The sequence below is a fragment of the Lepidochelys kempii genome, chromosome 3, assembly GCF_965140285.1.
Source record: "Lepidochelys kempii isolate rLepKem1 chromosome 3, rLepKem1.hap1, whole genome shotgun sequence".
Lineage (NCBI taxonomy): Eukaryota > Metazoa > Chordata > Testudines > Cheloniidae > Lepidochelys > Lepidochelys kempii.
The window spans coordinates 141958205-141982137 of NC_136382.1; the positions used below are offsets into that span (position 1 = coordinate 141958205).

General features: G+C 41.5%; 1 protein-coding gene across 1 annotated transcript in view; it reads left to right on the forward strand.

The window, feature by feature from the left end:
• Positions 1–343: 343 nt before the first annotated feature.
• DRC8 (dynein regulatory complex subunit 8) overlaps positions 344–23933 on the forward strand; it is a 34961-nt gene continuing 11371 nt past the window's right edge. The window contains exons 1-2 of the mRNA XM_073335272.2: positions 344–628; positions 16796–16880. Coding sequence (XP_073191373.1) covers positions 598–628; positions 16796–16880 — 116 coding nt within the window. The 5' untranslated portion in view covers positions 344–597. The remainder of the gene's footprint in view (positions 629–16795; positions 16881–23933) is intronic.

Genomic DNA, 23933 nt, shown 5'->3' on the forward strand with positions numbered 1-23933 from the left:
TAAATACTGGCCTTACATTTCAGTGTATAGTATATAGCGCAGTATAAACAAATCATTGGCTGGGTGAAAATTTAGTTTGTACTGGCTTCACTAGGCCCTTTGCTGTAGCCAGGCGTAAAACTCGATAAATATCTAGATGAGTTCATGTACCCCCGGAAGACCTCTGGGTACCCCCAGGGCTACATGGACCCCTGCTTGAGAACCACTGGATGGACAGTCAGGTGCCCTGGGGGTCCCTGCAGCTCTGTGACCTCGACCAAGTCACTTCCCCGCCCTTGGCCTGGTCCCCGCGCCGCTCTGCAAAGGCAGGGGCTGCGCTCAGCGAGCGGACCCGGAGATGGCTGCAGCCGGCCCCAGCGCGGGGCAGCGGCGCCCCGGGGGCCAGGGTCTTGTCAGCAGCGGGCCCACGACGGTGCCTCCGCGTCCGCCCCTCAGGCCCAGAGCTGACGGGAGGAGGAGGCGCTGCCGGGCGCCGGGCCGGGGTCGCTGCGCAGGCACCGGGCCGAGGTTTGGCGGGAGCTGGGAGCGCGCGGGCGCGGCCCGGTTGGCAGGAGCCGCCGGCGCCCCGCGTTGCCATGGTTACGGCTGGGGGCCGACATGGCGGAGGAGAAGGAGGGAGCCGCCGCGGGTAAGAAACCGCAGGAGCAGAGAGCGGCCCCGGCAGCCGCCCAGCCCTCCCCCCGCCCCATGCACTAGAAACACCCCCGGTCCCCGGGCTCCTCGAAAGCCCAGAGACCCCGCCTGAGCCGGGCCGGGGGCCTGGTGACAGGGTGGGGCGGGGGAGGGATAAAGATACTGCCGGGGGGGGGGGGCACGCTGGGAGATGGGGCAGGGCAGGGACATGGTGCACGGGGACGCTGGGAGAAGATGCACAGGGACGCTGGGAGATGGTGTAAGGCAGGAAGACCAAACCTGCCCAGACCAACACGTGGAAGGAGCATCCTGGTAGGTTTGTTTCTTCACAGTCTTTGCTGGGGTCAAGAGGGTCCCGTCCCCCGCATGTTATCCGGCCACTGTGCTTTTGTTTCCAGTCACGACGCATCACCTTACAGTTATTATTACTAACTTCAGGGAGTTCACAGTCCAGAATTAAAAGCCAATATCAGCTCACATGTGAACCAAGGATGAAATCTGCCTTTATAGTTTTAATTTTTGGATTTATGGTCTTGCTCAGTTTGTCATTGTGAAACTCCTGGTTTGCTAAATAAAAACAACCTTGCCCTTTGCAGGGCTTTGTTACCATAATAAATATTATATATATCACCTTAATTCATAAAATGATTTAACAAACTATATACAGTACCATACATGATGAAAATAATTCATCTACCACTGAAGTGTTTTTGTCTGAGATGAAGGGGATTGCATTTGGACAAGTACTCTAGGGCAAACCTTACAAAAAGTGTCATGGGATTGTTAATGACCGTGGAGAGTAGACAGTGGTTTTGTTTTACCACAGTAGAAAGGCACTCATAGTAAACTGTATGCAACTCAATTTATCTGTGTTGGATGAACAAACAACCAATCTCCTCTTGGGATCTGACTTTGTGTTTCCAGAGGATTTAAGTAGTTGGAATCAGATGTTTCAACCAGTCAGCTGTTCCCTCTGCCTGAACAATTTGTTATATTTCATTTTCAAATATAGCTAGTAACCACTGCCAAGAAAAAGTCACCAGTGTGATATCCTTAAATGAAGTGATAATGCTCATGGTATTTCAGTATAGGAGGCATTAACAGAGGCTATGTTTAATGGACCATAAGTATGATTTATAACCAGAATATTCAAACATCATGAATGCTAACCTCATTATATCCCAAGATAAAAGAACAATAACATTTGATTGCCCATAATTCTCAATATTTTTATTTATTTTAACCCTTATTTTTCCTTTCACGCCCTACTAATATTAGTTGTTATTCATAATTTGCAAACTTTAAACATTGTATTTGAAATAATCAAATTTCAGTAGTAAAAAATGTAATGTTTGTTGTTAATTATGAAAAACGGTATGATCAATAGAGCAGTTCTACAGAAATATTTGTTGTTAATAGTTGTGATGAGAAGTTGGAAATTATTGTTATATGTATTTCTAAAGAACCCATCACTGTCGTATGTAGGCACCATACATAAATTAAGAAAAAACATCAACCTTCCTTCAGAATAAAGAACTGATTTTTTTTTCTCCCTCCATTCAGTATTATGGGGCTAATAAATGAGTAGTTAAATCTATATAGTTCACTTGGTCCTGTAGTCAGGGCCACTTTATGCATAAATCTTAGGGGAATGCCTACCAAAAGGGAGAAGTCTTGCATCATGACCTGAAAGTAGTAAGACTTGGTCTTATCCTGATTTCTGCTCATAACAGATTCCACAGGTAAGAGCCTTCTACTTACTGAGCATTCACCAGAAAATTAGACTCTGGGTTGTATCAACCAGTGTTCATGTTGAAGCAGCTACAATGGTGAGTTGAAGAGGGTCTTTGAAGTAGCTTGACCCTCATTTAGGCACATAGGACTTTAAAGATAAGGACCAGGACTTTTAATAATAACTGGAATTTGCCAGTGTAGCACGCAGAGTATTGTGATGTACTTTCATTGGTCTGCCCAGCGGACTAGCTACTGCATCTTGAAGCATGTGTAGTTTGTGGGTAGACCTCTGGCTCCCGCAATTTGGTAGAGTGAGTTGCATTAATTCAGTCTCAAAATAATTACAGTGGCTAGTTCCACATCTTCTCATATAACAATACTTAGTTCTTATGTAGTGGTTTTCATCCATACTTAGCCTTTTCTGTAAAAGCACTTTGAGTTGTATGATTATTATTCCTGTTTTACAGGTAAGGAAATTGAGGCACAGAACAGCTAAGCAGCTTTGCCCAAAGTGACACAGCATATCATTGGCAGAACTGGGAACAGAACTTAGGGTACACGACTAAAAATCAGGAAGTCTAGCTACTGACCCATAATACCACTTAGAAAAAGTTGAGTGGAAAAGTTCTAGCTAGTGTTCTGGCCAACTAAAAGTAACAGGACATTTTTGGCTCCATATCTTTCTGGCCATCATTATTGGGATATTGGGTTTTTGCACCATTTTGGCAATATAAGACCAGACAGAGGAGATGGTCAGAGTTCCTGGTGGATTGTGTAGCTAATGTTATTAATGCTCATTCTACACAGTTTTCACAATGAGAATATTTTTTCTGAAGACAAATCAATATGATATTGAAGAAATCCAGCATCTTTTGTTCAGTTTTGTTTTCTCAAGTTTTGAACATTGTCCAGAACATTATTTCTAATAGGTCTAGTTAAGAATAATAATATCTCCTTTGAGAAAGATAGTCCAATGGTTAAGGGCACTAGCTTGGGACTTGGAAGATGTAGGTGCAGTTCCCTGCATTTCTAAACTTCATTTGAGATCTTGGGCAAGCCACTTATTCACTCTGTGCCTCAGTTCCCCATCTGTGAAATGGAGATAATACTTTCCTACTTCAGAGGATTGTGAGAATCAATACACTGAAGATTTTGAGGTGCCCAGATAATACAGTAATGGGGCCCATCTAAGTAGAGAGATTTTCAGCCATTCAGGGGGATTTTCTAATGTATCTAAGTGAGTCAGGTGCCTAACTCTCATTGAAAATCAATAGGAGATAGGCACCTAACTTGCTTTTTTAGCATTTGTGAAAATCTTGCTCTGATGGAGCTTAACCCCCATCACCTCCAAAACAAGGGAAAGAACTTAGTCCTGCTCTGCGCCTGGGGGGTAATTAAATAATTGCCTCCTGGCCAGAGGAGGTGGAGCTAGGCCTTATAAGTAGACTGAGGGAGCACAGTTGTGTAGAAGAAAGCAGTCTCTGGTATGGAGAATTTTTGGAGTGGGGCATAACAGGAAATGATAGTACATACACACTACAGAAGCAAGATAGCTCTTGCAAGTGAAGCCTTGAGATAGAGCTAACAAGGGAACTACCATGAGGCCTCAGGGGGTGGAAGGGCTGTTATTTTGATTTGTTTGGACTTATTTGTGCTACCCTTGAAGGGGTATAGACTTTTATGTGACTTGGCTGGAGGGCCAAACCACAGAACACCTAGCAGCGGAGACAGGAGAAGATACAGGCTCAAAGGCTATTGCAGACCCAAGGGAGAGCCCCAGTAGGTGGTACTAGAGCTAAAAACCCCATGCAATGCTGTGATCTGAGATGAGGGGAGGCCCATGAAGTGAGGATGTGCTGCTGTGCATTTGCTGTTCCTCATAATGCTCTTGTGAGGTAGTAGTATTTCCTTTTTACCAATGATGAGCTGAAACAGTATGGTGAAGTGACTTGCCTCATTAGTCTTCAGAATTAATCCTATGCTGAGATGAATGGGAATGGTTTGCTTCTCTTTCAGGTGAAGTGTTTCTGCAGACTCTAGGTAGGAATCAATTAGGGCTCTCAGAATTGAGGCATCTAAAATCACTAGTTGCTAGAGCTGGATAGAAATCTTACAATGAAGCTACATTTTGTCAGAAAATGCTGACTTGCTGAAGTGAAGGCTTGCCAAATCTGTTACAGATTTGACAACACATTTGCTGAAACACTAGGAAGCCCACATGGCAGGGCTGCCACAGACCCTGGGAGTGAGTCGTAGGACTCCCAGGTCCATGACAGGGACCATAGCAAAGCTGAAAGTCTTGGCTCCCTGCCAAGAAGCAGCTGAATGAAATTGACATTTTTGTCAGTTTCACAACTGCTATTCATTCAATAACAGCAATAAAACTGACAAGAATATTGATGTCCTATTTTGTTTTAGAAATGCCATATTTTGGTGTCTTCAGAACAAAACTTCCAGATTGGTACAAAAGCAAATTTGTTAAGCAAAACTCCTGAGTTTTGGCCAGTTATACTAGTCACTTTTGAAAATCTTGTCCCTAGTTTTTCACCAATTAAGCAGTGCTCTGCACTATAAAATAGAAATTACAGTGTGTATATTGACAGGTTTCAGAGTAACAGCCGTGTTAGTCTGTATTCGCAAAAAGAAAAGGAGTACTTGTGGCACCTTAGAGACTAACCAATTTATTATTTATTAACTAATAAATTGGTTAGTCTCTAAGGTGCCACAAGTACTCCTTTTCTTTTAGTGTGTATATTGTGGATCAAAGAGCACAGTAACATTAATTGCATTGCCAAATTAGCCTTTGGGGTATTCCCAGAAATTCTTAGTTGTAGGCTTCTACTAGTTTTCATGGTTAGTGCTTCCCTTGGGGCCTATTATTTTAAACTTTTTTCCTTCATCTGAGTTTAAGTTCCTGATTCTGTGTTTTATGGATGTACACAGCAAGAGACAGTATAGGACCAAATTCTGCCAATTCTTGTGCACATGCTGAACTTTATTTGCACAAGTCATCCTGTTAACTTAAATAATTATTCACAAGAATAGTCTCACTGAAGTTAATGGGACTACTTGTGTGAGCAAAGTTATGCATGTGCCTAAATGTTTGCGGGATCAGGACCATAGTGTCCATGCCTATTCTCATTATCTTTTGTTTCTTTATTGTACAGCTACTTTTTTCCTAATAGGTATTCTGAAAATGTATTTTATACTCAGCTGATTCTACTATTGCTCTTTTTTGCTCTCTACTGTTTCTGTTATATGTATTTTCCCTTCTGTCGTTCTGTTTTCTTTCCCTTTTCATGATGCTTAATTCAATGTTTTCTTTTTTGTGTGTGCTGATGGCTTCCTTACACTTTGACATAACATGTCAATACTCCCAAGCTTTAACATCTCATTACTGTTGTTGCAAGAACCTGAAAGCAAGATGTCAGATGGTGCCCTACTAGAGCCTAATGTAGAATTAGTGAAAATAGGTCTCTTTTCTTCCAGTAATCATATAAAAGGCAAGGGTTGAACATCCTTATATCTTCATAGGAATGTCATGTAATTGATCAGTCTTTCTGATATAATAAAGATGGTCTTGGGTGTGGGGGAGAGGGAAGTGAAGTTAAGATTCATAGATATTAAGGCCAGAAAGGACCAATAGATAGATCATCTAATCTGATCATTTGCGTAATAGAAGCCATAGATTTTCACCAAGTAACAACTTGTATTGAGCCCAGTAATTTTGGGTTTGACTAAAGCATATCTTCCAGAAAGGCATTCAGTCTTGATTTGAAGATTTCAGGAAATAGAGAATCTACCACTTCCCTTAGTAGCTTGTTCCAGTGGTTATCAATTGCTTTTGTTGGTAGTTTGATTACTGTTTGAAATATGTAATCACCCTTGATAACTTCATTCCCCTACCTGTATTTTGCAATTTAACAGTTCATATATAGGATTACATTACATTTAAAATCAAATACAGAATATTGCCAACACAGACATTCAGAAACCATGAGTGAGACCCCATCCCAAAATCATGAGATTTTTTTTTTTAAATCACAATTTTTAAGCCAAAAATAACCCAGGGTGGTGGTTCTTTGCTTCTGGATTTTGACCCTGTAGGTTACTCTTACATCCATTTCCCAGCTTTTCTTTGTAACATTAAAGGCTAGAAATGTACTACTTTTTTCAATCAGCGATACAAGGTAAGTGAGGTAATATCTTTTATTTGACCAACCTCTGTTGGTGGAAGTGACGCTCTTTCAAGCTTTACAGAGCTCTTCAGGTCTGGGGTAGGTTACCAGAGTGTCTAAGATGAAATCTGAATTTCTGTTTTAATGCCATTATTCCAGAAAATCGGGCTTTAAGAAAAGCACTAAATATTGCAAAACTCACAATAAAATCACAAAAGCTGGCAATACTGATTACAGGTAGCCTGAATTAGTGTGATACATACCTTCTTCTGACTCCTTCCACATGTGTGTTACCTATGTCTACACTAGAGACCTTACAGCAGCACATCTGTACTGATGCAGTTGCGCTGCTATAAGATCTCTTGTGTAGCCATGGGAGAGACAGCAGAGATAATTAAACCATCCCCAACAAACAGTGGTAGCTATGTTGGCAGGAGAAGCACTCCAACCAACATATGCCAGCTAAACTTATGTTGCTCGGGTGTGTTGTTTTCTCCCTCATAAAATCCACACCCCCGAGTGACAAAGTTATACCAATATAAGTTTGTAGTGTAGACCAGAACTCAGTTAGCAATACACAGGTTGCGGGCTGCTATTGAAATTTTAAGCACTGTGGCCCAGAACTTCAGAGGTATTTAGGTTCCCAAATTTTATTGAAATCAATGGGAATTAAGTCCCTAAATATCTGAGGATCTAATTCTGTGTCCTTTAGGTCTTCTCAGGGCATGTAGAATCAATACACTGCTTAGGCCCTGATGCAGCAAACCACTTAAGCACATGTGTAACTTCAAGTAATACCACTGAATGGGAGTACTAATGCACTTTAAGTTACACATGTACTTAAGTGCTATCCTGCATCACAGCTTTAAAATAGATTATGCAGTTTTCTGCATGTTTTCTAATTTTGATAATTTTTGCACATTACAGCCACTCAATTTCCCCCGCTCTCACAAGCCTTGGGAGGCAGGCCAAAACTCGCTTACAGACAGCCCCTGCCAACCTGAAGCAAATACTCACCAGCCACTACACACCACACCACAGAAACACTAACCCAGGAACCAATCCCTGTAACAAACCTTGCTGCCTTCTGTGTCCCCATATCTACACTAGCAACACCATCATAGGACCCAGCCACACCATCAGGGGCTCATTCACATGCACATCTACTAATGTGATATTTGCTATCATGTGCCAGCAATGCCCCCTACCCTGTACATTGGCCAAACTGGACAGTCTCTATGTAAAAGGATAAAATGGACACAAATCAGACATCAGGAATGGTAACATACAAAAGTCAGTAGGAGAACACTTCAATCTCCCTGGACAGTCAATAACAGATTTAAAAGTAGCCATCCTTCAACAAAAAGCAGACTTCAAAGAGAAAACTGCAGAGCTACAATTCATTTGCAAACTGAACACCATCAATTTGGGCTTGAATAGGGACTGGGAGTGGCTGGCTCACTACAAAAGCCATTTTCCCTCTCTTGGTATTGACACTTCCTCATCAATTATTGGGAGAGGACCACATCCACCCTGACTGAATTAGCCTTCAACATTGGTTCTCCACTAGTAAGGTAACTCCCTTCTCTTCATGTGCTAATATATATTTATTCCTGTGTCTGTAATTTTCACTCCATGCATCTGAAGAAGTGGATTTTTTTTACCCAGGAAAGCTTATGCCCAAATAAGTCTGTTAGACTTTAAGGTGCCACCGGACTCCTCATTGTTTTTTTGGATACAGACTATCATGGCTACCCCTCTGATACTTGATTATGGACTGTATACACGCAAACTTTTAAGCTTAAAGGTTCAGCTTATATTTGAGACTGAAGTAGACAACAAAATGCAGTCATTTTTATAGACAAAACCATGGCTGACTTTTAAGGCAATTGTGGATTTTTTTTCAGAGAGAGATTTTCCTATTTCCATCGTGCATACAAGTGTAGAAATTTTGCAGATTAACTCTACCTCTAGCTCACTAATTCAACAAGAAATTAGCAGGTTTGTAGAAAGCTGTCAATAATATTTTGTCTTCTGAACAATGCCAAGTATCAGATTCACAATGCTAAAGGGGATTTGCAGTGCTCATACAAATGATCTTTTCTCCAACTGTAGTTAATATGCTGTTCAGAAGAATTTGGGTTTTCATTCCATATCTGTGTGCTAATTTTTTCACATCCTAGATTTTCTCCAGTTTAGAAGTACTTTTATGTTGTGGGAACAAATATATAATTTGCAATAAAATTTGGCAAAATGGAGTGCAGGTGATGAGCTTGATCTACTGGTTAGCATAGCACTACAATGGACCTGCTGTGTGAAAAGTTCATTATTTAAAAGTGGCTTCTAATTCTGGATGCCCAGCCTTAGAAATCTAGGGTCGGATTTCCCCCCCCCCCAGAAACTGTGAACACCCACAATTCAAAATGAAGTAAGTGGTAATGGTGGGTGCTCAGAACCTCTGAAATAATAAGGCCACTTACTTAGGGACTCTAGTATAGATTTAGATGCTGTAGTGGGGTGGTAACCCTGCTCCTGCCGGAAGGGGATAAAGCAGCCCCGGAGAAGGCTGCAGTGAGGAAAGCTGCGCTAATTGGGAAAGCAGTCACAGCTGTAGCCAGTGCAATCATGGCCCAGCTGACCCTTATAAGAGGGTGGTGGGCCAGAAGGATTCAGACTCTCTATCTGTAGAGAGAGAGAAGGACTTGGCTGTCTGGGAGCTGAGCAGGGTACCTGAGTAGAGTAGAGCAGAGCTGAGGAAAGCTAGAGGAGCTGGGGAGCTCCAGCCTAGCAAAACCCCAGGCTGTAGGCCTAGTTAAAGGCCTATGAAAAGGTACTGGGCCTGCAGAGGGGCAGCCCAGAGATAGGCAGAGGCAGCTGGTCCAGCCCCCCTTGCCGTTGATGAGTGGTTCATAGACTGCAGTCTGCTCCAGGGAGCGGGGGCTAGATGATGACTGGCAGTAGCCACTGAGGTAAGGGAGGGATAGGGGGTTGGGCGTTCCCCTGGGAAGGGAGACCCAGACTGAGGGGGTACAGCCAGGGGGCAGAACCCTAATCTAGAAGGGCACTGGGGTCTGGGAGGGACATGGGTGCCAGTGGCAGGCAAGACACCGGCCTGCAGAGGGCGTTCCTGGCCGGAAGAGCTAATTTGCAGGATGACTGCCAGGAAGCACTGCACTGGTGAGTCGTTGCCCCGTGACAGATGCCTAACTTCTAGCACTCGTATGAAATTTTGACTTGGGTAGCTAAAGTACAGCACCCAAAATTAGAGGCTACTTTTGAAATTATTCCTTGTAGTGTCTGTCCCTCTGCTTCCGTATCTGTAAAACAACCAATTCATTTGGCTTTTATGAGGATTAATTAACTGATAAATGTACTGCATTGAATATGTCAGTTGAGGGATGTTGTACAAGTGCAGAGTAATGTTCCATTATAGGCATATAGAAAACTCAGGTGCCATGTAGCACATGGGCTTCTAGTAGCCAGTCTTAATAAATTATGATACATAAGCAATAACACATGATGAGCTTTGTGTGTTAGCCAATAAATGGACACTCTATCTGTGGTGTGATGCTCGCATGCTGTAGTAGTATAGATCGTAGATGGCCCTAGATAAAAGCTGAACATACCAAAAGTTGACATTCATTGCCTGACACAGGCATGTGCAGAAGATGTGCTATTGTATATACAAATTATTTTAAGACCAATTTTTAAAATTCTTAATCTTTTTGCTGTTTTTTTCCGCTTTACATTGATTTCCTCAAAGGGGCCAAAACCAGTACTTCAGAGAGGTCAATCTGAGATTGTACACTAGGCAGACCATGTGTGTTTTACCATAGACCAACTCTTGTCAGCAGAACTCTAGTAGTTAAGATACATATGTATACAAAAGTCATACTTCTAAAAACTTTGTTTCTTATAAAGTAATTGCATGAAATCCAATGTAGTCTTCTGGATTTTAAGGATTTAAAGAATATTTTTTTGCAATCTATTGTGTCCTTCATCCCAAATGTCTTTACAAAGTACAGTATTCTAGCACAATGGGATCTCTTTATAGTTAAGGTTGAGAGTTGCTTATTGTTTAAAGGATGACTGTTCTAAAAGCGCCAAAACATGCTATGCCTCATGGGCCTGTGGGGTAGGGTTATGGGTGCGGGTTTTAGAGTTGTGCGGGTTTTACACAGGGCTCTGCTCCTGGCCCCACGCCCGGGGTCCCAGCTGCCAGCCCCATTGTAAGGGGGGGCACAAGGTAAAAAAGCTTTGGGATCCCTGCTTTACAGTTTCACTGGCTTTCAGTACCCCCACTATAAAAAGTGTTCCAGCGCCACTGGGTAGGGCTTGTGCTCCAAATTTGGGATCATTTGAGCAAGGGATTCTTATGATACTCTCTCCCTAAAATCAGCTGTTTTCAAAATCACTTGGTTCTTCTAACTTCTTTTATGCTCACCTGGGGCTCAGACTATGCTTTAAATCCTCCCCAAACTGATCTCAGCTTCTTAAGCTTTATCTCAGCCAGGGTGGGGCAGCTGCCCAGGGTGCAAAGCCACAGGGGTAGCTTGAGCTGGTGATGCCAGGCAGGCCAGCCCTATGGGGGGAGGGCATGGGGAGGACCCCCCCCCAACTCACCTCAGCGTGCCACCCAGCCTGTCTGGGTTGATGGAGTACAACCAAAAAATCTAGGGGGGCACATGACTCCCGTGCATCGCCTCTGGTATGAGGTGCAGATATGCTTGTTTGCCCTGGATGCTAAAGTGCCTAGTTACAGCTTTGATGTATATCTGTGGAACACAACACAAACAATGCACTTTCTCTTAGTCTTTTCTTATGTCTACTTATTATGCCACCCACTTACTGAACCATTCCCAATAGCTATTGTTGGCTCCAGGGGGAGGAGTTAAGGGTGAACTGTGGGGATGGTCTGTACCTTAACTCTGTATTGACTGGGTTTCAGAAGTTTGTTTGTATTGCCTTAACTCTTCAATTCCTGATTTTCTAAGATTTCAGTGTTGATGAACTCACCATGCTGGAAGGGCAAGGCTCCACTGGGTAACTTTAATTCTGTGTTAACAAAATGGGGGTTAAGACCTCTAGGTACCAGTGGCAACCACAGCTTCTCTCACATTGCTTTCACATACTCTGAATGTTTCATAAACCAAATTGCCAGGATACAGAAATATGTTTGTCTCTAATAATCTCTAATAAACAGACTGTAAATAGAAAATACAAATTATGTCAAGAACTGGAAAAATATAATACTTTGGGTATAACTATGAGGAGGAGATGGAGTAACTCTTTACATATGGACAAAGTGACAATGAACTATTGACTAGATCTTCTAAACTGCTATTCATGCACATTGGAAAACATAATCCCAACTATACATATAAAATGAGGGGGTCTAAATTTCCTGTTACCACTCAAGAAAGAGATCTTGGAGTCAAAAGAAATATGAGGTTCAATAAGGATAAGTGCAGGGTCCTGCACTTAGGACGGAAGAATCCAATGCACCGCTACAGACTAGGGGCCGAATGGCTAGGCAGCAGTTCTGCGGAAAAGGACCTAGGGGTGACAGTGGACGAGAAGCTGGATATGAGTCAGCAGTGTGCCCTTGTTGCCAAGAAAGCCAATGGCATTTTGGGATGTATAAGTAGGGGCTTAGCGAGCAGATCGAGGGACGTGATCGTTCCCCTCTATTCGACATTGGTGAGGCCTCATCTGGAGTACTGTGTCCAGTTTTGGGCCCCACACTACAAGAAGGATGTGGATAAATTGGAGAGAGTCCAGCAAAAGGCAACAAAAATGATTAGGGGTCTAGAACACATGACTTATGAGGAGAGGCTGAGGGAGCTGGGATTGTTTAGTCTGCAGAAGAGAAGAATGAGGGGGGATTTGATAGCTGCTTTCAACTACCTGAAAGGGGGTTCCAAAAGGATGGCTCTAGACTGTTCTCAATGGTAGCAGATGACAGAACGAGGAGCAATGGTCTCAAGTTGCAGTGGGGGAGGTTTAGATTGGATATTAGGAAAAACTTTTTCACTATGAGGGTGGTGAAACACTGGAATGCGTTACCTAGGGAGGTGGTAGAATCTCCTTCCTTAGAAGTTTTTAAGGTCAGGCTTGACAAAGCCCTGGCTGGGATGATTTAACTGGGAATTGATCCTGCTTCGAGCAGGGGGTTGGACTAGATGACCTTCTGGGGTCCCTTCCAACCCTGATATTCTATGTTGTTGCTCTCTAGAGGCATGAGGCCCTTTTAATTCTCTGCAGGTTACTCAAAGTGGAATTAGTAGGTGAGATATAGGGAAATTGCTTTACAATTATGAATTTACATTATACTTGTGACTTTATTAGGTTAATTGTTAATATAGATACATATCTGAATAATTTATATCCTATTTTCCCAATTCATGTATGTGAATAACCAGCGTAAGAAGTTAATATATTGTATTTTAAGCAAATAAAGAAATTAATTCTGTGAGTTTCAAGGGTGCTGAGCAACCTGCATCACCCAGTACACTGCAGACATAATTTAACATTTTGTATGTGGGGCAAGAACACTTCAGAAGGTAACATTGTATAACAAATTCATCAGGCTGTTTGAGACTGGACCTTTTCTTGTGAGCGTCTACCACTACCTAGCATTTTAGGGGGCTGTTTCATCTTGGTCCAACCTGCCTGCCTGTCGTCCTGATGCCGTTTCTTCAAACTGTGACTTTTCAGTTCTGCAAAAGGAATGACAGGCTTTGAAACTGCCATGGCTCCATTGCATAGACTGTCAGAGCAACTGGCCTTGAAAAAAGAAAGGAAGAAAAAGCTTATGTCTAATGATAAAATATAGTGATTTTTTTTTAAGAGCCACTTTTTGAAGTTCTCATTATTCTGATGGTGGCAGAGCCACATCTGTTTGTTTTTCTTCTCTTCCCTGCCCTGACTGCAGCAATAATTCTTTGAAGAAATAATGTCACGAACAGGACAGATCTGCTGCTAAGGGGTGGGCTTAAACAGCCTCGTCATTGTAGAGAACAGCATGGATCCTCTAAAGAGGAAAAATCCAGATTGAGAGCAGCCAGGAAAATTAATTTGGGCATCTCTATTCCCACCATTCTCAAAAAGTGGGAGTGTCTGGAGCTTTGTGTAGCTCTCATAGGAATAAGTTTAAAAATCCTAAAATATTGGGAAATCTGGCAAAGATGATAAATGAGGGGAAATTGGTCTGCAAATAGCTTTTATATTTAACATTTGATGAATGAATTTTAAGGCATCTTCTTTCCCAGTTGCTCAAGTGTTTTTAAAACTAATTGAACCTGAGAAAATGGAAAAAATTGAGAAGTATGTGAAGCATTTTAGCGATATAACAGATAATGTCTCTTTTTTTCTATGTGTGACTTTGCTGGGAATTAGTTGCATGCAATGGAATTTTCATATACCCTATAGATCCTAGGTTTCATTCAAGCCATAAAAAAAATCTGCTATTTTGTGCCATTACTACCCAGTGCTTTTACACATTGTGCCTTTTCCAGTTTGTATATTCACATTATAATTCTGAATACATATTCCTCAAAATAAAGTCCTTGGTGTTCTACTTGTTATGTATATGTTGTGTATATCATTTTTTAAAAAAATATTTAAATACAGAGGACTAGCTCATAGCTCTTCTAATCTGCACCTAGTAAGGCTCCTCCATATACACACAAATTTGCGTACATTAGAGGAGTAGTATAGCGTTTAAAGGCCTGACCCTGAGAAGAGCTGAACACCTAGTGAGGCTATTTCTACACTTAAACCACTATGGCGGCACAGCTGCAGCCATTTAGTGTAGCCACTCTCTCTACTGATGGGACGAGTTCTCCTGTTGCTGTAGTTAATCCACCTCCTTGAGAGCCAGTAGCTAGGTCGACAGAAGAAGTCTTCGATTGAGCTAGTGCTGCCTACACCCAGTGTTAGGTAGGCTTAACTATGTTGCTCAGTGACATAGGCACTGACTCCATGGATGCTCTGGAGCACCCACAGGAAAAAAAAATAGTGGGTACTCGGGAACCAACCAGTGGCCTGGCTGATCAGCTTCTGTCCCTTCCCCAGCACCTCCCACCCACCAGTGGGCCCCGCTGATCAGCTCCTCCATCACCCTCCCAGCTCCTCATGCTAGCAGAGGATCAGCTGTTTAGTGGCGTCCAGGAGGTTCTGTGAGGAGGGCCAGGAAGAGGCAGAGTAAGGGCAGGATGTGCTCAGGGGAGGGGGTGGGAAGGGGTGGAGCGGGCACAGGAAGAGGTGGGGTGGGGACTTGGGGGAAGAAGTGGAGTGAGGGCTGGGTCTGGGGTGGCATGGGGGGGTCGAGCACCCCTGGGAAAATTAGAAAGTTGGTGCCTCTACTCAGGGGTGTGAAAAAATCCATCCCCCTGAGTGATGTAACTGGGTTGATATAACTTGTTAGTGTAGACCTGGCCTTAGTTCGGTGGGAATTATAGGTGCTCAGTAGGGGCCTGATCCAGGAGCCATTGAAGTCGGTGGAAAGACTTCCATTAACTTCAGTAGGCTGAGGATCAGACTTTAAGTGCTTGGCACCACTTAGGATTAGGTCCACCTAGGTTTTAACCACAGCTGAAAGCAATGATGAAAACACTTTAGTTTTAAGTGGATACAAGTACAAACCACATTCATGGTTTTAGCTAGCTTTTGAAAAGGTGCTGCTACGTGGTCTAGTTTTGTAGGGTAGAGAAGGTGTAAGACACCAAATGCAAAGTAATGCGTTTGGAGCCAGATACAAACCTATTTCTCTGAATGGGAGTCTTTCCATTGTGTTTAGTGTACTCTTGATCAGACCTGTAGGCTCTAACTGAAGACCAGACTATACACTGATGAAGAATTGTAATGTAGTGACAATGGAAGAAGCCAAATTGGTAATAAGTTACAGTAAAGACAAATAAGATGTTAGTGCCTGATCCTCTCCTGCCTTTTATAGCCATTTACACTTGTGTAGAACAGTGGCTCTCAACCTTTACAGACTACTAGACCCCTTCAGGAGTCTGATTTGCCTTGCCTGCCCCCAAGTTTCATGTCCCTTAACTATTTGCTTACAAAATCAGATATAAAAATATAAATTTCACAGCACACTATTGTTGAAAAATTGCTTGCTTTATTCTATGGTAAAAATAAAATCAATTGGAATATAACTTTTCATTATGTAAATTTCAGAGCAGTATAAACAAGTTACTGTCTTGAAATTTTTGTTTATACTGACTTCACAAGTGCTTTTTATGTAGCCTGTTGTAAAACTAGGCAAATACCTCGATGACTTTTTGTACCCTCTGGAAGACCTCTGCATATCCCGAGGGGTACATGTACCTTGGATGAGAACCAAGTAAAATATATATAAATTCTACCGAATCACAATTCTCTACTCTCAGACACTTGTGATAGCATTTTATACCTATTTTCACAGATATAAATTAATGCACAAGGAGCAAGACAGAGGAGAATTAGGCCAGTAAGTTGTATCAAAAAACATTTAATATACACAAAGAAATAAAGTATTTTACCTATGTACAATACCATCATGAAGACCCAGTAGAGTTATTGCATCCATTTTGGGGAATTGTGCATCTGTGTGAACAGACACATTCTGGAGAGGGTCCAGAGAGAAGTTACCAAATTGCTCAAAGTGGGGGAACAAAAAAATCAAAACAAAAAACGCCTCAGAAGTAGATGCAGGAAGAAAAAAATTATGAAAGAGAGAGACAAATTAAAAGGGAAGGAGACAGAGATATGGAAGAGAAATAAATTGCAGGAGGGAGGAGGAAAAAGATGGACAACAGGAGGAACAGCTACTCTGCTGAGAGCAATGCAAAGAGGGCACTAAAGGGATAGATGCATTACCCTCAACAGATGGAGGGATTGTTGCTATGATGTGGGCCCTTTGAACAGAGGAAGAAAGTAGAAGGAGAAAGAGGAGTCCTTTCATCTCTCTCTTCCCAAAAAAGAAAGGGATCCTCAAACAAAGAGGGATAAGATTAAGAGGCAAAGAGTAAGATGCTTAAAGAAATAAAGGAGTGGAAAGAGACAGACATAAGACCTGGTGGTAGAATGGAATGTGTGAAACCTAAAGCTAGGGTGAATAGGGGGAAATTCAGAGAAGTGAATCGTTCCATTTTAGGGTAGAGACTGTATTTGAGTCTTTCTTCAGATGATACTTAAATTAGAGATAAAATTCATTGGAATAGCTTGGTGAAACTTTTTTTTGGTTTTGTGTCTTGCAGAAGCTGTAATAGCAGACATTCAGAAAAAGATTACAGACGCTTTTGAAGTGTTTGACCATGAATGCAATAAAACTGTGGATGTCAGGTTTGAAAATCTTTTCTCAGAGAAATATTATGACTTTTTTTGCAGAGCAAAACACTGCCCTAAATCCTAAACCACTTTAACAAGAAACAAAATTGAAATAATGCACCATGACCTTGATTCTGTAAACATTTATGCACATGCTTAACTGGACTAGTGTGCGTAGTCCCACTGATTTAAGACTGATACTGGATTAGGAGGCAGTGGGCTGGCAGGGCAAAGAGGAGCTGGAGTTGGGGAGAAACTGGGATTGATTGGGCAAGGAGAGTGGGATGAGGAGCCCAGGGAGGGGAAGACTGAGATTAGATGACAAGCTGGGTGGGGAGAGGGAGGGCCAGACTGGAACAATGTCAGGCTTGGGTGGAAGAGGGGCAGAAGGGTTTATAGCCACCGAAGCACACACCCCTCCAGAACCTGAAATGGAACCCAAGAATGACGTTCTGTGGTGCGGTGCAGTCCAGACCAGTGAGGGGCTGTGTCACCCCAGGTTGCAGGGCAAGGGTATCTCACAATGCTTTGCTACTGTAGCTCCTACCTGAGCTGCACACAAACCGCCTGCCAGCATGCAGGTCACACCCTGAGTGTCTGTATAGCCAGAGCCCTGGTCTGCCAGTTCTGACCCCAGCAGCCTGTCAGCAAACACCAGATACACTCTAGCTTCTAGTAGCCTTAGTTACTATTTACAGGGTTACCCCAACACACTCCCAGTCTTAGTTTCCTTCAAATACATGTGTTCTGCACTGTCCAGCCCTCTCCTGCATAGTTCAGATATATTAGGTCCATTGCCCCTCTAAGGGGATCAATATATGATCGTTTACTCTCCCAAATGGCATTACTCACACAGTTCACAACACTGGATTAGTTTTGATTACATAATAAAACAAGCTTGTTTAACTAAAAAGAGATGGGTGTTATGTGAGTGCAACTACAAGGCATTAAAACCAGAAATGGTTACGAGAGAAATAAAGATAAAATGATTTACAGTCCTAAAACTTAAACTAATATTAGTTCAAGATAAAATTCTTACCACATGCTCCCAGCAACAAGGCTGACCAAATGACCAGGATCTCTCCCAAAGTCAAATGGGCTGGTTTCTTTTGTCATTTTAGGGGAAACAGCAAGAGATGGATGGGGGAGGGAGCTTGGGGTGTTTTTGCCCCTCACTTTTATAGTTCAGTCACACTCTGAAATGCATTTTCATGAGGGTTACCCCTAGATAAAATTCATACTTACTGTGAGAATGGAGACAAGGACAAAAATGATTAGGGGTCTGGAACACATGAGTTATGAGGAGAGGCTGAGGGAACTGGGATTGTTTAGTCTGCAGAAGAGAAGAATGAGGGGGGATTTGATAGCTGCTTTCAACTACCTGAGAGGTAGTTCCAGAGAGGATGGTTCTAGACTATTCTCAGTGGTGGAAGAGGACAGGACAAGGAGTAATGGTCTCAAGTTGCAATGGGGGAGGTTTAGGTTGGATATTAAGAAAAACTTTTTCACTAGGAGGGTGGTGAAACACTGGAATGCGTTGCCTAGGGAGGTGGTGGAATCTCCTTCCTTAGACGTTTTTAAGGTCAGGCTTGACAAAGCCCTGGCTGGGATGATTTAATTGGAGATGGGTCCTGCTTTTGAGCAGGGGGTTGGACTAGATGACCTCCTGAGGTCCCTTCCAACCATGATATTCTATGACTCTGGTGGTGAAAGAGGTTCCATGCTGCTGTTTGCTAAAATGCAGCTAGATCTCTTCATACATCCCTTGTTGCCAAAGAATGGTTACTTGATAGGTGATTAACTATCACCTTTGATGATGCCTGACTAGAGGGGTCAGTTTATCCCTTGTCTTTGAGAAACAGATTTATCCACTCCCCAGACTTGTCTGGTGAACACCCTTCAGTCATGATGTCAGGTTATATTCATAACTTTACATATAATGTTACTACATAAATCTCACCATGATATTATTGACCAGCAAGTTATTAGTTTTCCAGTGATATCTTACAAGGGATATTTGGTACAAAGATTGTTACAATGGTGTGTAGGGTGTGAATACAAGGGTGTCTTTGGTCACACCGGGGTTGCCAAGTCTCAGTATTCCTGCTGTCAGTAAATATCTATAAAATCCACTTGCATAGTATGGTTCCTCCTCCTCTAATGCTGGTCCATGTAGAGGGTGACAACTTACTCTTGTAATTAGTTTCTCCAGTAGCTCAAGTGGCAGAGGTCTGCACTGTGGATCTAAAGGTCCAACCTTGATGATGATCCATTTAGATGTCAACATGAAGCCACAGATGGAACATCAATTTTTTAATTTGCTTTTTTAAAAACCTAGGAAGTTACACACACGCACAAGTGTTAAAAGAACACTAAGATTGTAAATGAAGCAGTTAAAAGTTAGGAAATACCAGAATTAAGGTTGCCTGTGCAACCCAAACTTGGTTCCCTTGTGTGTATGCATTATGCTATAGTCTTGTATTATATGTTCACACACTATTTTTCCCACAGGACCTGTGCTTCATTCACTGTACAGGATGGACCTGGTTTGGGGATGTATGACGTCCTGAGGCACAATTTGGACTGTGGAATTACTGCGTCTCCTTAATTCTCTCACTAACGGTGCCTTTTACTCTGCTCTGCTAGCAGCCCCTTTAGGCTTTGCTCTCTGGAGGCATGCCCAAAGTTATATGAATGCACTCTCAAGCCACTCATGAGGTGAATACAGGGAGACCACAGAAAATTGCCCCAGCCTTGCACCCAGAAATGTGTTCGCGTTGTCAAAGGGTAGTCAACGTGCACCAGCCTCTAAGCTGAGCAGATCCCCCAAGCGCTTGAGACAAACTTATTGGTTTCGATTAAACATCAAAATAAGTTTAACAACTAGAGAGATTTTTTTTTAAGTGATAGGCATAAAGATCGGAGTTGGTTACATAACAAATAAAAGTAAACACGCACACTAAACCCTAAACTTTATCAGGCTAAGCAAGATTTGAATCTGTTTTTCTCACCCTGCTGGACATTGCAGCCCGTTTTCAGTTCACACTAACTAGAAAGCCTTCTACTTAGGACCATCCCTTCCCTCCAATTCAAGGAGACTTCTTTGTCTTCCAAATGAACTTACTTCCAGATGTTGAGATGGGGGAGGAGAGAGGTGAACTGATGATGTCACTGTCCCTTATTTTATATTCGCCTCCAGGTGTTGGAAAAATCCATGCTGTCATGGGGGTTAGGCTACCTCCATTGTGTACATGAGCTGCTGACCATCCTTCATGCTGGTGAATGGCCAGTGATGGTTACTTAACACCTGGCTGGGTGTTGGTCACTCTTTTGTTGCTACTGAAGAGCTAGTCAGTGGGAGTTTCCCAGACTCTTAACATGTTTCAGTAACAAGCATATAACAAAGTCTTTTAACTTCATATATAATGATATACACATTTAAACAGGATAATGAGGTTCATTAAATTAAGACTTTTCAAATGATACTTCACAAGGTATACTTTGTACAAAACATATTATAATCATATGATAGTAGTGGATATGTGGGTACAGAGGGTATCATGGGGTACAGTAAAAGAAAAGGAGTACTTGTGGCACCTTAGAGACTAACCAATTTATTTGAGCATACGCTTTCGTGAGCTACAGCTCTCACAAAAGCTTATGCTCAAATAAATTGGTTAGTCTCTAAGGTGCCACAAGTACTCCTTTTCTTTTTGCAAATACAGACTAACACGGTTGCTACTCTGAAACCTATTAATATATGTGAACCACTCAGATATTACAGTGAAAAGCACCATTGAAAAGTCCATGAGGAAATAAATCCTTCTGTCTTCAGAGCTTTGAAACCTTTCATTCTTTTAACGTATATATTTTTATATAATAAACAGAGGATCGAGTTTCAGAGAAAAGACTTCAGAGATAGGCCATTATCATTAACATTTACTTTCAGTCGTGTTTTCATTATTCTTTTTATATTTTCACTAGTGTGGATGCACTGAACAATTTTTTTTTTCTTCACTAGTGGAATGTCATCAATTCAATTACCAGGAGTTCAGTTCTCCAGTGTAAATATAGCTTAGGGTGACTGGAGAGCTAAAGAAATTGATATCCGAAGAGACTGGAGGCTGAAAGACTGAAATTGATAGTGGAAGAGATTTTTATTGCAGACTTTTTAAAACCCTTTTTTCCCACCCTTATTTAATGTCAATGTCCAATAAACACTAGAGAGAGAGGATTTTTTTTTTTTTAAGATTCAGCACCCCAGCCTCTCCAGTTGAGGGATGAGGGCTCACAGTACACATTTCTGAAGAATCACCCCTCAAGAAGCCTTATAGCAAAACTAGGAGGGAGAAGACTTGACATTCCTGATATTTGTAAAGTAAAACCAGAGAAAAATCCTTTTAAAAATGTTCCAGCCTTCTTTTATACAACCTAAAGAAAGGAAAAAAAATGAGGGGACATGAACCCAATTAAAAAAAAAATCTGTGAAGAGTACTTGAAAATAATCTCTCCTGAATCCAAGGGTGTCTATTTTAATACTTTATTTTGAAAGAAACATGCCCTTATGCTGAAACACTTTCATACATGCTTATCTTTAAGTGAGTATTTTCCATTACTTTCACATACCACCTACTTTAAGCATGTTTGTAGGGTCAGGGGCAATAACGAGAAATTGGATTTTTTTTCCGCGCGTTTACCCAATATTTATTGGATATAACCATCTAAAAATGATTTAGTTAGTATTACTCATTGATCTAGAGCCAGGGAAAAAGTTATGTAATTAAGTCATCTATTTATATTGTCTGCACAGTCTTTGTTAAATTTCTTAATATTCTGGTGACCTAAATCAGTAATTTTTCAGCAATACACATTTACTGTAAATTCTGTAGAGTAGCCATAGCCTTTGTAGCTACTCCTGCTTCTGTAGAAGTATTTGAGAAAAGTGTGCTCTTTCATTTTGAATACCAATGAGGAAATCGGCTTACACCTTGCTGTCTTTCCTGGCCTGGGTAGGAAAGAGCTTTTACATTAGTTGTCCTTTTCCTTTTGATATTTCTATCTGCTAGGTGCTCATTTTAACTGTTATTTGGTTCTGTATATTCTGGTATATTGTTTGTATTACTTTAGTGCCCAGGAGCCCTGACCCCATTGTGACAGGCATTGCACATGTGCACGCACACACAAAAAATTACCCGTCCCTCTCCAAAGTTGCTTAAAGCTAAGTATAAGACGAGACAACAGATTAGATATGGACAGGCAGGGGAGTACAAGGAAACAGTGAGACAATGTTAGTCAGTATGACCAATGGACAGTGGTCAAAGCATGCTACTAGCCATGAAGTTTGCTAAAATCTTCATTTTTTTTAATTGTATGTTGGATGTGTATTTTGAGGGAAACGCTGGGACAATGAAATGATATGAATAAACTTTTCCTTGACAGTTTCTTTCTTGAGATGATAAACCGTAAGATATGAAAGGGGAGGTCAGAAAGTCTATTAAATGTAACAAACTCACTATTTCATGTCAAAATTATTACCCTATAAAAATCATTAACAGTATTTCTTCACGCATCCTTCCTGATTCATAAATGCAATTTCTTTTATCTCCCTGTTTTATCACATTCAGAATAGTAGGTGATTATGTTGTGTCAGAGGGTGGCAGTACTGCACAATTCTTAACCATGGTCATAAAAGTATTATGAATATTCTCTCTTGGAACATCAGGTACCCTTGAAGAGAAGGTGAGATTTTAACCTATTTGCAGAAAGCCAATACCAATATACTGCCTGACCTTTAAGCATGCACGTACGAGACTAAAAAGAAACAAGCTTTGCATTGGAAGATGTTCTGCTCTTTTTCTCACAATATAAATTACAAAGAGGTTTTTTTTGTGATTACTGCAAAGTTTGTCCTGCAAAATATTACTTTTTATTTGATAAATATGACATTTAGGATTATATTTCATCTGCAGTATAAACTCAGATTAAGTAGATGAGCATTAAACTGTGATTCACTAACTCAGATGCATCAAGTAGGTGAGCATTTTGCTTAGATTCACCATCACTTCTGTGTGCTAGAAACTATGCTAGCAGAAGCCAAAGATGGTGCATCAAGTGGAGGGGGGAGGCTGGCAGGGAAAGATAGTGATTCAGCTGGGGTCTCTAAAGCTTCTTTACTCTATGCCACCACTAGAACCTGGTATTTAGCTTCCTTTAATCCTGGACACCAAAAACAACCGACATGGCCTTATTTTTACAACCCTGGTCCACCCATTCTACTATTCCCATCTGCTGCTGTTACTTTTCATCGTGTGTGCAATTTGAATGTAAGCTCTTCAAATCAGGGACTGTCTTCCTCTACATCCTTATGGTGCCTAACACATTTTGGGTGTTACTGTAATAATGTGATTGTTTTGTAAGTGTTTGATTTTTATCTATACAACTTCCACTAGAAAACTCTAATTGTCTGTTAGATGCACTGGCAGTGATGGATGAACCTCAAAAGTTTAAGAATCCTATAGCATGGATGTTTATGCAAGGTTAACTGAACTTCTTTGCTCTGGAATTGGACTAGAAAAATTTCAAGAAACACACACGAGTTCCTGTGTTTCTTGATTTACATCACACCAGAAATACGAAAAAACCGCACCCCTTAGTTGACATAGATTTGCCAGCCAAACCCCAAATACAGACGCAGTTATGCTAACAAAGGCACTCTTCTATCGCTATAGCTAACGTTGTTCATGGAGGAAGTGTTAATATGCTGACAGAAAAACGCTCTGTGTTAGCACTTACACTGTGGGGATTTGTGTCGGTATAGCAATGCCAGTATCGCTATACTGGCAAAAAGAAAAGGAGGACTTGTGGCACCTTAGAGACTAACCCATTTATTTCAGCACAAGCTTTCGTGAGCTACAGCTCAATGCATCGGATGTATTTTTGTGAATACAGACTAACACGGCTGTTACTCTGAAACCTGTCATTATACTGGCAAAGCATTTATAATATAGACAAGGCCTAAGATGCAACTGGGAAGTGCAAAGATAGATGGATTCATTTTTTTAAATTCAC